General features: G+C 45.9%; 1 protein-coding gene across 2 annotated transcripts in view; it reads right to left on the bottom strand.

Annotated features, from left to right (window-relative positions):
- Positions 1-13739, bottom strand: part of LOC115088269 (WAP four-disulfide core domain protein 8-like) — a 71885-nt gene that overhangs the window by 36987 nt on the left and 21159 nt on the right. For both annotated transcript variants that reach the window (XM_029596386.1, XM_029596385.1), the window contains exon 2: positions 160-309. In XM_029596386.1, the coding sequence (XP_029452246.1) occupies positions 160-309 (150 nt within the window). The remainder of the gene's footprint in view (positions 1-159; positions 310-13739) is intronic.

Raw genomic sequence — 13739 nt, 5'->3', positions numbered from 1 at the left:
GTTCAATGACATTTTCACCTCTTTTTTTTTTTTTTTATTTCTGCTTCACCCTATGCTCGCTATCATGTCTGTTGCAGCTAGATATGATAAAATGGGCATGAAGATCTTTCTAAGGATAAAGTGCAGGTTATACAGCAAGAATAGTGCTGGCACTCTGACCTTGTACAGGCTTCACGCACTGGAATTTGCAGTGATATTTACAGCACTTCTCATCCCCGGTACAACTACTGTCGTGTTTGCAGAGAGGTGCTTGAGTTCCAGTTTTGCAGTCTAGGCCATCCAGCTCCAGGGGGCAAGTGCCAGGTTTACCTGTAATAGAAAAAAGTTTTGTTATTAATAAAGCTGGATATTTTTTAAAACTTGTGTAAATTTTAAGACATATATAGCTATTAACCAGCTAAAAATTCGGTAGATGGGCAAGGTGAACAGTAGATAAACTAATTGATTTTCAGATAAAAAAAGGAAGATGCTTAGCCATTCTTAGGTGTTTAAAATTAGGCAGGTGCTCTGTGAGCTCACTTGAATTCTATGTCTTCATTTCTAGGAAAATCAGGGAAAGACACTGATAGAAAGGGACATGTTACCGCTCACAGGATATAGGGAATCCATATTTTTTAAAACTGAATTGATAAATATGTCAGTTTTACAGGTTCAACAAACTATTTGAAATCTTGCTAAGGCTTTAAGAGATAATTTGAAGAATCAGACTTACAGGAGCCAGATTTTACCTGCCACTACGGCAGTAACAGGGCAGGTGGCAGCAGCTAAGGACCAATCAGCCTACCTGGTCCACCTAGTTGTATTTCTCCTTTGTTCTTTACCACTTTGGGTGGATGAGCATACAAATTCCCATGCTTAATCCAACACCAGACCCACTTTCCAAGTCTTTTTACAAACCCCTTCAACCCTATGCACATGACTGATTCTATATTGGTCCCAAGCATGCCAAAATTCTGCCACAGCTTTAGCCTCCACCACCTTTGTCTGAGACCACTCCAAACACCCACCAGCCCTCCAGCAAAGAAGCACCACTCCTCGGGGCTGCCCCGAGGAGTGGGGAAGCATGACACAGTCACTGAAGTTTCCAAGGCGCTGCCCCTAGGAGTGGGGAAGCACGGCACAGTCACTGAAGAACACAAGACGCTGTCGCGAGGAGCAGGAGGCGCGGCACAGTCACTAGAATAGAAGGCAATGGCCTGCAGAGCGGAGTACACCAACGCTGAGTCTCCCGAGTAGCAGTTTAGTTCCAGTTTAGAAGCCGGCAGGCAGAGCTTCAGAGGTGCAGAGCCTTCCCGAGGAGCGGAGTAGCCAGAGACAGGAACAAGCCCCCGAGGAGCGGATACCCGAGAGTGTCTCACGCCAAGAAGTACAGGGTACGGGAACCATGGGTCCAAGGAGACTGCAGCAGGAATCAGCAATGAGGGAACTCATTGCCAAGTCGATTAGAGCCAGGCCCAGGTGGTGCTTAAGAGTCCAGGGCTAGTGATGTCATCAGGAGGGGAGACGCCCCTGAGGTTCCCACCCTAGCATCCTTAAAGGTGGGCCGAGTAGCGCACATGCGCACCTAGGGAGGTCCAGAGGAGACCTGGAGATTGGCGGCATCCCAGCCGCCATGAGGAGTCCCGGGACAGGGCATCGGGAGCGGCTAGCCATAGCCACGAGTTCACCCAAAGAAGAGAGGGTGACAGCATATGATGTGAGTAAGAGCGGTCGCAGCCATCTGAGACCGATGGTCATAACACAGACACTTGACCATCTATGGAATATCACTCCTTATCCAAGTTCTAGACTGGGGTGACCAACTCCAGTCCTTGAGAGCCTCAAACAGGCCCGGTTTTCATGATATGCACAATGAATATGCATGTAATAATTTGCATATAATGGAGGCAGAACATGCAAATCTATCTCTTGCATATTTATTGTGAATATCCTGAGAACCTGGCATGTTTGTGACTTTCATGGAGCAAAGTTGGCCACACCGGTCTAGACTATGATTGAAATGAGTGAGTAATGCCAGAAACCCTAGCATACTGCATAAGTCTAGCAATTCCTCATATCATTCTTTGCCTGCTCTGGAAGATCAAAGGTGTTTTTTCCTTCAGCTGTTATGGTTTGGTGGATTCTTAGGTGCTGCAGTGATGGCCACTCCCACAGGGAGGAGCCCCATGGGGAACTGCAGTACCGGGCTAGGTGAGACAGACTGGTAGATGTTAGATTACTCACACTCTTGTAGCTGTAATGGTGGAGTTCCCAGCAGGTAGATGTATTGGTAGCAGGCACCAAGGTAGACAACTCAGGCCCTCGAGGAGCGAGTACCTGGATACTGGATAGGTACCTGGAAAGAAGCATAGGGCCCCCGAGGAGCGGGTACCCAAGTTAGTAAAACCCCGGAAGGTAGAGTGAGCTTCCAGCAGCAGCAAGAAGTGGCAGAGCAGCTTAGACCGGAAAAATCCAATCCTTGCTAACTCAAAGTCAGTCGGCAAATGGGCAGCCTAAATACCCAGATGATGTGACATCACTCGAGGGGGACGCCCCAGAGATTCGCGCCAACACTGGAATAAAGATGTGGGTAGCGCGCGCATGCGCGCGCACCCTAGGAGGCCCTCAGGTGAATCATGGCGGAATGCCTTGCCATAGCCGTTCCAGGGACGCCGGAGAGTGCGGCAAGAGGACGCGGCGGTCGCCATTTTCCCGAGGCTGGTGGAGAAAGCAAATATTGAGGTGAGGCATGTAGGACGAATCTGTCTGACGGACGCAACATCAGCCAATGCACCTACTAGGCCCTACTCGGGCCTTTTTTACTCTATTTACTTCCAAAGCTGTAAAGCCTCCAAGTTTATAGTCCTTGTTCAATGTAACTTTCTTGCTCTCTTTCTGATTATAACTTATTGTTCTGTTTTTTGTTACAAGTTTCTATCCCTCGTTCGATGTAAACCGATCTGATATGGTATTCAACCATGAAGCTCGGTATAGAAAAATGTGAAATAAATAAATAAATAAATACTTTGAAGGGGTTCTGTAGAACAGAAGACCCCATCCACCTCTGAGCCCCAAGCCTCCAGACTTGCTAATTATCGCCAAGACCCATGATCCTTCTCAGCCTCCCCATCCCAACAAGCTCTTGTGATGAAGCAGGAGCTACACACACCTACTGAAGCAACCTGGAGAGACAGTAACTCATTAGGCAGAGGGAGCTCTGAAGGGAGGTCCAGGGTGAACACTGCTTCAAATAGGAAATAGTAAGTAAAACAGAGTTGGCTGGGGGACTGGAAAGCCAGAAGGAACAGGAAACACAGGCCTGCTGGGAAGTGTAGTTCTGAAATCCTTGCAGAAGATTAATTAGAACCAAGAGGCCGCCTTTGGCAGCCTTCCTCATAGAAGATTTTTCGGAACAATGTCTTGAAATATTAGATTAATTAGAACCAAGCCAGCAGCCAGGGAAAGGTGGGTTTATAATTGGGGTTACACAGCTCAGACTAATTAGAGACTGCAGGGCAATCAGTGTAGCTGTTAAGCAAGAGAACACAAGCTTTCAAAGAGAAAGAAAGAAAAAGAAAGCAAGAAAGAGAGAGAGAGAGAGAGAGGGGAAGGAGTCAACTAGATGCAGAAAGCCCGTGGCTGGGGATTTAAATCTGCAAATAGAGGTACAGTTGGAGAGTAGGTACTGCATGGTCCTGGGGAATTGTGCTAGCCTACTGCTTACTGGGGTGTTTCTGGTGTCTCGGGAAAGGAACTAAAAGTTACAAGTGTGGAGTGAACTCTGATGTCTGGAATAAAGCTGTTTTTTTACTGTAAGTGGCTGCTTCTGAGTAGTGTGTTTCAAAAACCGTGAGTGGGTCCTGCATCACCTCGGCAGTGGCCTGTGACATTCTCCAGTTTGTCAGAGTCCAAGGTAAGGAATTCGGGTGGACAGACTTCTATTATTCCCAGTTTGCCCCAGGAGCCTAAGCTGGAGAATGCTCCATGGTGCTGTCAGCACAGGCACGTTCCTAGCATTCTTCACACTCTCTTGTCCCTTCTGTAGCAGGACGGAGTTCATTTTCATGTTATTTTGTTCAGTACTAGATTACAATTCCTTTTGCTTTTGCTTAACAAAACTTTTTAACTGCAGTGCTAGCTTCATTACTCCCCTTACTTGTTTATTTTGGGATACATCATGTCGAAGGCCTTGGTACACAGGTCAAGGGCCTTGGTACACAGGACAAAGGATCTTCTCATCAGTTTCCTCCTGGCGTTTCTGAAAATATCAGTCAAAAAGACCAAGAGACAGGACTTAGATGGGGGAGACACCCTTGGATTTGAGTTCTTTTTAGGGTGATGCATGTCTGCTTCTGAGCAGAACACTATGTTGCAGTGTCTACTTGGTTAGTGGATACTTTTGTCAGCCACTGGGCATTGAATGGTGTGGTCTGCTCATTCCCTTCTCTTCCAGATTATGTACTACGGTTGAATATCTGAGTCTTTTTCTCCGAGCACTGTTTTTTCCATGTGATTTACAGGCACATTGTTACTGGTTTCTGATTGATTTTTGTTTAGATTGAGGGGAAAATAAAAGGGAGATTCATTGAGCCACAATACTTTGCCCCTCCCTGACGAATTATCGTGGCTGTACCATGACAAATATGCAACAAAAAATTGCACTATGTTACTTCCCTTTCCCATGTGATGGCAGCCATTCTCGGCTGAGGGCACCATTAGTTAAAGGGCCAGAGGCACAAAAAATGACCCTCCCCCAAATGACCCTCACCCCAGGATCAATGGCAACCCCAGCCTTCCCCCCATTGAAAAATGGCATCAACCAGGCCCAGGGATAGGGGGCACCCCAGGCCTTCAGCTGACTAACATTTTGAGGTACTGGGGGGTTAGGGGATAGGGCTGAAGTTCCTCCTGCCCCCCCCCCCCCAGACCATCAGGTTCTATTTTGTTGGGTTGGAGTTGGAGGTTGTGGGGGGGAGGGGAAACTCTATAAACCAAGAGGTCAATATTTATAACTAAACTTTTAAATGGACAACTTAGAGTTAGATGGTTAACCTGAGGTTAGATGGATAATTAAATGTATGAATTAGATGGCTAACTTTGAGTTAGATGCATAATATGAGTTAAATGGATATTGACCTCCAGGGATTTAATTATATTTGGAATGGGGGGTTGGGATGGGCCGGGAGGGTCCTATGCCAAAGTGGACATTTTTGGGGTTTAAGGGGAGGGGTGGGGTAGGGAGTGGACAATCACCATGTTTGGCATTAGTTTTTTATCCTTTTGGGGGGGGGGCCAGTGCCACCTTGGTAGGTGGTGGTGGTGGTGAGGGGTGTAGACAAGGGTTGCCCCTGTGGTGATTTTTCTTATTTGGGGAGGGCTATTTTTCAAGCCATTTGCTCTTGAATTTTCCCGTGGAAGCATCAGACTTTGTCCCAAAGTGGGCAGTCTGAAACCAACACCTGGAATGAAAAGCTACTCATCCTCCTCCCTTAATCCCTCCTCAGGGTACCGATGAATCCCAGCAACCTTCCTTCTTTCAGTGTAACAGTCAAGAAAGAAGTCAAAGTCTTCGGGATAAAGCTTATTTCTGTTTCCCGTCTGTGCTAAAAGCCCTTTCTATTTCTAGCTCAGCTCTGGGAGTGTGGCAACCCCATTAATCACCTGCAGTGTTATGCCCCGGTGCCCTAGAACAGAAGATTCAGGCTGTGCTTCAGTCCCAAAATAAGCAAAACTGAGAAGCTCCAAGTCCATATGGCAGTTTATCAGAATCAGTGTTTGCAGAGCTGATGCCCTGCTGATCACGGAAGTCCGTGTCAGTACTGGTTGCCGTGCTTAGCTCCAGGGCTGGATTCAGTAGGGATTGTCGCTTTTATCAATATTTTGGTTTTGTCTTATATTTTTTTCAGGCGGGGATTCTGTTAGCATTTCTAATAAGACCGGAGAGTAAAATGATTTTTGTCTCCTATAAATACTCATTTCCTCCTCTGACCCTATGATATTTTCATTGGCAATAATGTTATTCTTTACTTCAGAGATCTAACACAAATTTCATTTGGAGGTATAAAATATTCCTCCATCTGAAAAAAGAATGTGACTATGTCCTTAGGTTGTATGAACCTGCTTATAGCTGGATTATTTTACAGATTTCACCATGAAGAATTATCCTTTGGCTCATTCTGCTTTGAAGATTTAAGTAAAACTAGTAAAAGGATTCCAATGAATAGTTAACAAGAAGCTCCACTCAGAACTTAAGAAGCCTACTTTCAGACACACTTATTTGTGCCTCTGAGGGCTGCACATACAAGTGGATCCAGGCAATCACCTCTCAGCTTATCCTTGGCACCTAGAAGTTCATCAGGCATTAATAGAGCTAGTTGTTGGAAGGGCGATGATCTCTTTGACATTATTTTCTCCATGTTTTTTTAGTTTACAAGACAAATCTTGTAGAAAAGAAACCAAATGACACAATCAAGAAAGATTAAAAAAGAAGAAAAGAAAAATAGAGAGTAACTTTCAAACAACTAAGCGTAACGGCATATACACAGAACTCTGTGCAGTTTCTACCCATGCACATAATTTACATATCTGGGAGCTCTAAGGATTTATCCTGGAGACTCCGGAATTCTAAAGAAATTGCTGGGTCTCTGGGCCAATGCCGGAAGTGCCTGGTGCAGGCAGAAAGAAGACGGAGTGTTGGCCCCCTGCATGGCAAGAAGCAAAAAGAACCCATTAGCCTATGCAACTGGATGAAGGAGCTGCAGTAGCATTGGCCAGACAGGTGGGAAGAAGCCAAATAGAATCCCATTGGCTCACATGGCTGGAAGAAGGATTTCAGGGATCATCAACCACACAGCCAAAGAAGAAGGAGGATTCCTGTCTGCTGCATGGGAAGGAAGAAACTATAGCTGCTGGAGGGTTCAGGGCAAGAGAGAGAAGGGATGAACAAGTGTGAGTGTGGTGTTATGTTCTGGTATGGTCGGGAACCCTGGATCGTAGTGAGAGCTGACTCCACCCACAGGGAGGAGCCCTGTGGGGACTCACCATGATAGGCGCGGCCTCAGCAGAGAAGGACACAGTTAGTAATGAGACTTTATTATACTGAAACGTAGGTGAAATGCCCACCGAGTGGGAAGTAAGACACAGACCAGAGTAGTAAGGTAGCCCAGTGATGATATCCCTGGGAGTGGCCCGCAGAGCGGGGTACGCCGGTGAATTCCTCCTCCAGATGACACACCTTGTAAAGTAGATCCGGTAGTGGCCCACAGTGCGGGGTATGCCAAGAATCTGCACAGTTGTTAGTAGGAAAGGTGTAGGAGGTCAGCAGCGCTGGGTAGATGATGGTACTCACTCCAAAGTGTAGAAGATGGTTTGCTGAGGCGAGCACGGTAGTGGTCCGAAGCACAGGGTACACCAGAGGTTCTGTCAGCAAAATGGTAGTAAACGAGAAGCATACTCACAAGGCTGAATGAGACTGAGTCCCAAGTGAGAGTAGATGGGTTCTCCAGGCAGGAAGGCTCTCCGAGGAGCGGATAGCCAAGATGCAACAAGGCCCCCGAGGAGCGGATACCTATAGCGTCTGAGTCCCAGAGCACAGGAACACAGTTCAGTGTAACAAATAGCGAAGCGTTTCCAAAGTAGAGTGGAATTCAGCAAGAAGGAAGTCCTTGCTAACTCATAGGAAGCATAGGCCGAATAGCTTAAATACACTGGCGGGTGATGTCATGCGGAGAGGACGCCCCTGAGGTTCCCACCATGACGTGTATAAGAGAGGGCCTGGCGCTCATGCCCTAGGTAGTCTCCGATTCAAGATGGCGAACGGGATCGCCCACGCAGTCCAGCAGCAAGAGGGGGGGCCTCCCAGTCTTTTGCATTGAGTGTCACATGTATGATTTTTTTACCTGTCGGTGAGAAGTTGTACATGGGCACCCAGTGCAAAGAGCTCCTGTCTCTCAGAGAACGAGTCCAATCTCTGGAGGCTAGAGTGGCAGATCTGGATGATCTGAAGCAGACAGAGAGGTATATAGATGAGACCTTCAGGGACATAGTAGCCAAGTCCCAACTCCAGTCTGGCAGCTCTGGTGCTGCCTTTGAGAAGGAAGCTCTCATGATCAGAAAGCATTAACCTGGTGCATCAGGAAATAATCCTGTAGCAAGAACCTGCTCTCCAGATGGAGCATTGTCTTCTCGCACTGAGGATGTGTCTCCCAGAGCTACTACCTAGGAGGGAAGGGTTAAGTTGGCCATCATAGTTGGTGATTTGATTATTAGGAATGTAGCCAGCTGGGTGGCTAGTGGGTGTCAGGATTGCCTGGTAACATGCTTACCTAGTGCAAAGGTGGCAGACCTCATGTGTCACCTAGACAGTATTTTAGACAGTGCTGGGGATGAGCCGGTTGTTGTGGTACATGTGGGCACCAACGATATAGGAAAATATGAGTGGGGGGATCCTGGAAACCAAATTTAGGCTCTTAGGTAGAATGCTGAAACCCAGAACCTCCAGGGTAGCATTCTATGAAATGCTCCCTGTTCCACATGCAGGTCCCCAGAGGTGGGCAGAACTCCGGAGTCTCAATGCATGGATGAGACAATGGTGCAACGAAGAGGGATTCATTTTTGTAAGGAACTGGGGAACATTTTGGGGAAGGAGGAGTCTTTTCTGGAGGGATGGACTCCACCTTAACCAGGGTGGAACAGGGCTACTGGTGCTAACCTTTAAAAAGGAGATAGAACAGCTTTTAAATGAAATCAAAGGAGAAAGCTGAAAGTTGCTCAGCAGCGCATGGTTTGGAGGGAGATATCTTCGAAGGATACTAATGCAGCATTAAAGTTAGGGCATCCCAACATAGAGGTTCCAATAATAAGTAGTCCAAGTGCCTATAATTAAAAACTTACCTGAGCTCAAAGATTCCAATTTATCCCTGTCAACTGAAAAGCAGAATGTTAATACAAACAAAAAACATACTTTGAAATGTTTGTATGCTAATGCCAGAAATCTAAGAAGTGTGATGGGAGAATTAGAATGTATAGCAGTGAATGATGACATAGACTTAATTGGCATCTCAGAGACATGGTGGTAAGAGGATAACCAATGGGATAGTGCTATAACTGTACAAATTATATCACAATGACAGAGAGGAGCATCTTGGTGGTGGGCTGGCGCTTTAGGTCCAGGATGGCATAGATTCCAATAGGAATGATCCTGCATGAGACTAAATGCACAATCAAATCTTTATGAGTAGAAATCCCTTGTGTGTTGGGGAAGAGTATAGTGATATGAGTATACTACCATCCAATTGCCAAGATGGTGAGACGGACAGTGAAATACTAAGAAAAATTAGGGAAGCTAACCAACTTGGTAGTGCAGTAATAATGGAAGACTTCAATTACCCCAATATTGACTGGGTAAGTGAAACACCAGGACATTCCTGGATGGAATAAATGACAGTTTTATGGAGCAATTGGTTTAAGAACAGACAAGAGAGGAACAATTTTAGATCTAATTCTCAGTGGAGTGCAGGATTTTGTGGGAGAGGTAACAGTGGTGGGCAATAGTGATCATAATATGATTAAATTTGAATTAATGACTGGAAGGGGGACAGTAAGTAAATCCACGGCTCTAGCACTAAACTTTCAAAAGGGAAACTTTGATAAAATGAGAAAAATAGTTTTAAAAACTGAAAAGTGCAGCTACAAAAGTAAAAAGTGTGCAACAGGCTTTGACATTGTTAAAAAAAATACCATCTTAGAAGCGCAGTCCAGATGTATTCCACGCATTTAGAAAGGTGGAAGGAAGGTCAAATGATTGCCAGAATGGCTAAAAAGTGAGGTGAAAGAGGCTATTTTAGTCAAAAAATCTTCATTCAAAAACTAGAAGAAGGATCCATCAGAAGAAAATAGGATAAAGCATAAGTTCTGGCAAGTTAAATGTAAGACATTGATAAGACAAGCTGAAAGAGAATTTGAAAAGAAGTTGGCTGTAGAGGCAATAACTCATAATAAAAACTTTTAAAAATATATCTGAATCAGAACGACTGTGAGGGATTTAGTTGGACCATTAGATGATCAAGGGGTTAAAGAGGCACTTAGGGAAGATAATGCCATCGCGGAAAGATTAAACAAATTCTTTGCTTTGGTGTTTACTGAAGAGGATGTTGGGGAGATACCTGTTCTGGAGATGGTTTTCAAGGGTGATGATTCAGATGAACTGAACTAAATCACGATGAACCTGGAAGATGTGGTAGCCAGATTGAAAAACTGAAGACTAGTAAATAATCTGGACTGGATGGTATACACCCTAGAGTTCTGAAAGAACTAAAAAATGAAATTTCAGATTTATTTCAATTAATTTGTAACCTTTCATTAAAATCATCTGTTGTACCTGAAGACTGGAAGATGGCTAATGTAACTCTGATACTTAAAAAGGGCTCCAGGGGTGATCTGGGAAACTATAGACCAGTGAGCCTGACTTCAGTACGGGAAAAATCGTGGAAACTGTTATAAAGAATAAAATCACAAAACATTTAGATAGACATGGTTTAATGGGACACAGCAAGCATGAATTTACCCAAGGGAAGTCTTGCCTCACAAATCTACATTTTTTTGAAGAGTTGAATAAACATGTGGACAAAGGTGAACCGGCAGATGTGGTGTATTTCTGTTTCAGAAGGCGTTCAACACACAGTCCCGCATGAGAGGCTTCTAAGAAAACTAAAAAGTCATGTGACAGGTGGCGATGTCCTTTTGTGGATTGCAAGCTGATTAAAAGGCAGGAAACAGGGAGTAGGATTCAATTGTCTGTTTTCACAGTGGAAACAATTAAACAGTGGATTGCCTCAGGGATCTGTACTTGGACCGGTGCTTTTTAATATATTTGTAAATGATCTGGAAAGGGGTACGACGAGTGAGGTGATCAAATTTGCAGATGACACAAAATTATGCAGAGTAATTAAATCTCCGGCAAAGAGAGCGCCAATACCTGGAGACGAATTGTGGACCTCAATCGGAAACTATATCCACTGGTAAGCCATGTAGTCTGAATTTGTGGTGGAAAAACAGTCATGCTAGTTCTGGTGCAGATGGTAGGCCTGGAAGTGGCACAAAATGAGCCAATTTCGAGAAACATGTCTATGGTAACCCATATTGCGGTATTGCCCCTAGAAGGAGGCAGGTCCACTATGAAATCCGTTGACAAATGTGTCCACAGTTCCTTGGGTGCTGGTAGTGGTTGAAGAAGTCCCCACGGTCGCCCGATCGGGTGTTTCTGTTGTGCACAAACGATACAGGACTCGACGTACGCCTTTGCGTCGGAGACCAAGGTAGGCCACCAGAAAAACCGCTGGAGCAGTGCCACGGTTCGCGCTTGTCCTGGATGACTGGCAATCTTGGAATCGTGGGCCAAGTGGAGCACCCTTTCTTGGAGTCACCTAGGCAGCATAGTTTTCCCCGTAAGGGACTATATGGGTAGCTGATAAGGAGTCATAAGATGGATTGATGATATGAGTAGGCTCATTGGGAATATCCTCTGGTTCAAAGGATCAGGATAAGGCATCTGCTCGAAGGCTTTTTTCTGCAGGACGGTAACGGAGCTCAAAATCGAACTGGGAAAAGAAAAGGGCCCACCGGGCCTGGTAGGCATTAAGTTGTTGTACTTGACTTAAATACTCTAGATTTTTATGGTCTGTGAACACCGTGAATTTATGTTGTGCACCCTCAAATCAGGGACGCCGCTCTTCTAGGGTCAACTTTATGGCAAGTAATTCGTGGTCACCAATGCTATAATGTCATTCTGCTGGTGAAAATTTCCGTGAGTAAAAGGAGCATGGGACTACGGTACCAGAAGTGGTCCGCTGGCTTAGGATAACCCCAGCCCCGATGCTGCAGGCGTCCATCTCTACATGGATGAGTCGGATCTGGGTGATGTAGATAGGGTCCCTTTTGAAAGGCTTCCTTTAACTGATGGAATGCTGCTATAGCTTCAGGTGGCCAGTTTCGTGTATTCTGGACCTTCCTAGTCAGGGCCGTCATGGGGGCGGCTAGAGTGGAATAGTGAGGGATAAAATGGCGGTAATAGTTAAGGAACCCCAGGAAATGTTGAAGTGCTTTGAGTCTCACAAGCTGTGGCCAACCCGGATCCCCCTCAATTTATCCGGGTTCATGGAGAAACCCTGTGGGAAAATTATGTAACCAAGGAACGGTAGGATGGCGTTCTCGAACAAACACTTGTCCAGCTTTGCAAACAACTGGTTTTCACGAAGACGTAATACCATACATACGTCAGTCTGGTGGGTATCAAGGTCCTTTGAAAAAATGAGGATGTCGTCCAAGTAAACCACGACTTTGGTGTACAGTAGATCTCTAAAAATTTCGTTCATCATTCACTGGAATACAGCAGGCGCATTGGAAAGACCAAAAGGCATCACTAAGTATTCCTAGTGACTGACTCTAGTATTGAAGGCGGTCTTCCAGATGTCATCGGGACGGATGCGCACCAGATTATACGCCCTGCGTAAGTGCAGCTTAGTGAAAATGGTAGCACCTTGGAGATGATCGAAGAGTTCAGAGATCAGTGGTGAGGGATATTTATCCTTGCGAGCGATGGCATTTAGGCCATGGTAGTCAATGCACGGTCTGAGTGACCCATCTTTTTTCGTCACAAAAAAGAATCCCGCTCTGGCCGGTGATGTAGAAGGATGGATAAACCCTTTTTCCAGATTCTCTCGAATGTATTCAGTCATAGCCTGTTATGCTTCACGGACGCAGATGGCTGTGGCCTCTCTTGCTCACCTCCTTTTTCTCAGCCTTGGCTCCATTGGGTGAACTCGCGGCCTCTGCCAGCCACCGCTGGCCTTCCTGCCTCCATTCCTGCGCCCATCCGAGCAGCATGGACCGCCATCTTACCCTTGGGGTTCCCTAGGCGTGTGCGCTCCTGGGCCTGTTTTAACCATGTCATGGCAGGAACCTCGGGGGCGTCCCCTTCAGATGACATCACTCAGCTTGGATATTTAAGCTCACCGAACCAGACAGCCGACGACTTTGCAACGAGTTCATCTTGCTGAATCCACCTTCTCTCGCTTCATTGCTTGTTCTGGTTCCTGCTTCTGTGGTGTGAGACTACTGGATACCCGCTCCTCGGGGGCCCTTCCTTGTCTCTTAGCTATCCGCCCTCGGAGTGCCTCTCACCTGGATTTCTGCCTGCCTCGCTCCCCGAGGCTTTCTTCGGAACTACTACTTCCTTCAGTCACTGTGAGGACTCTGCGGACCACTGCCGTGACAAACCTAGCCGGTGTATCCCGTCCTGCAGACCACTGCTGTGATATCGCTAGAGGAACCCTCACTAGTGTACCCCATTCTGCGGACCACTACCATGACCTCCCACCGAGGAACCCTCTTGTGTACCATCTCTATGGATTCCGTGTAATTTCAGTGACTGTACTTTCACTTGGCATCCCCCTCCTCGGGTAGTGCCGCTCCTATTAGTTTTAAATGTGCCAAATGCTAACTTCAAGGAGTGCCCCCTAGTCTTTCTATTATCCGAAAGAGTAAATAACTGATTCACATTAACCCGTTCTACACCTCTCATGATTTTAAACACCTCTATCATATCCCCTCTCAGCAGTCTCTTCTCCAAGCTGAAAAGTCCTAACCTCTTTAGTCTTTCCTCATAGGGGAACTTTCCATTCCCCTTATCATTTTTGTTGCCCTACTCTGTATTTTCTCCATCGCAACTATATCTTTTTTGAGATGTGGTGACCAGAATTGTA

The sequence above is a fragment of the Rhinatrema bivittatum genome, chromosome 3, assembly GCF_901001135.1.
Source record: "Rhinatrema bivittatum chromosome 3, aRhiBiv1.1, whole genome shotgun sequence".
Taxonomy (NCBI): domain Eukaryota; kingdom Metazoa; phylum Chordata; class Amphibia; order Gymnophiona; family Rhinatrematidae; genus Rhinatrema; species Rhinatrema bivittatum.
The sequence above is the reverse complement of the archived record's forward strand: the minus strand, read 5'-3'. Positions and strand labels throughout refer to the sequence as shown.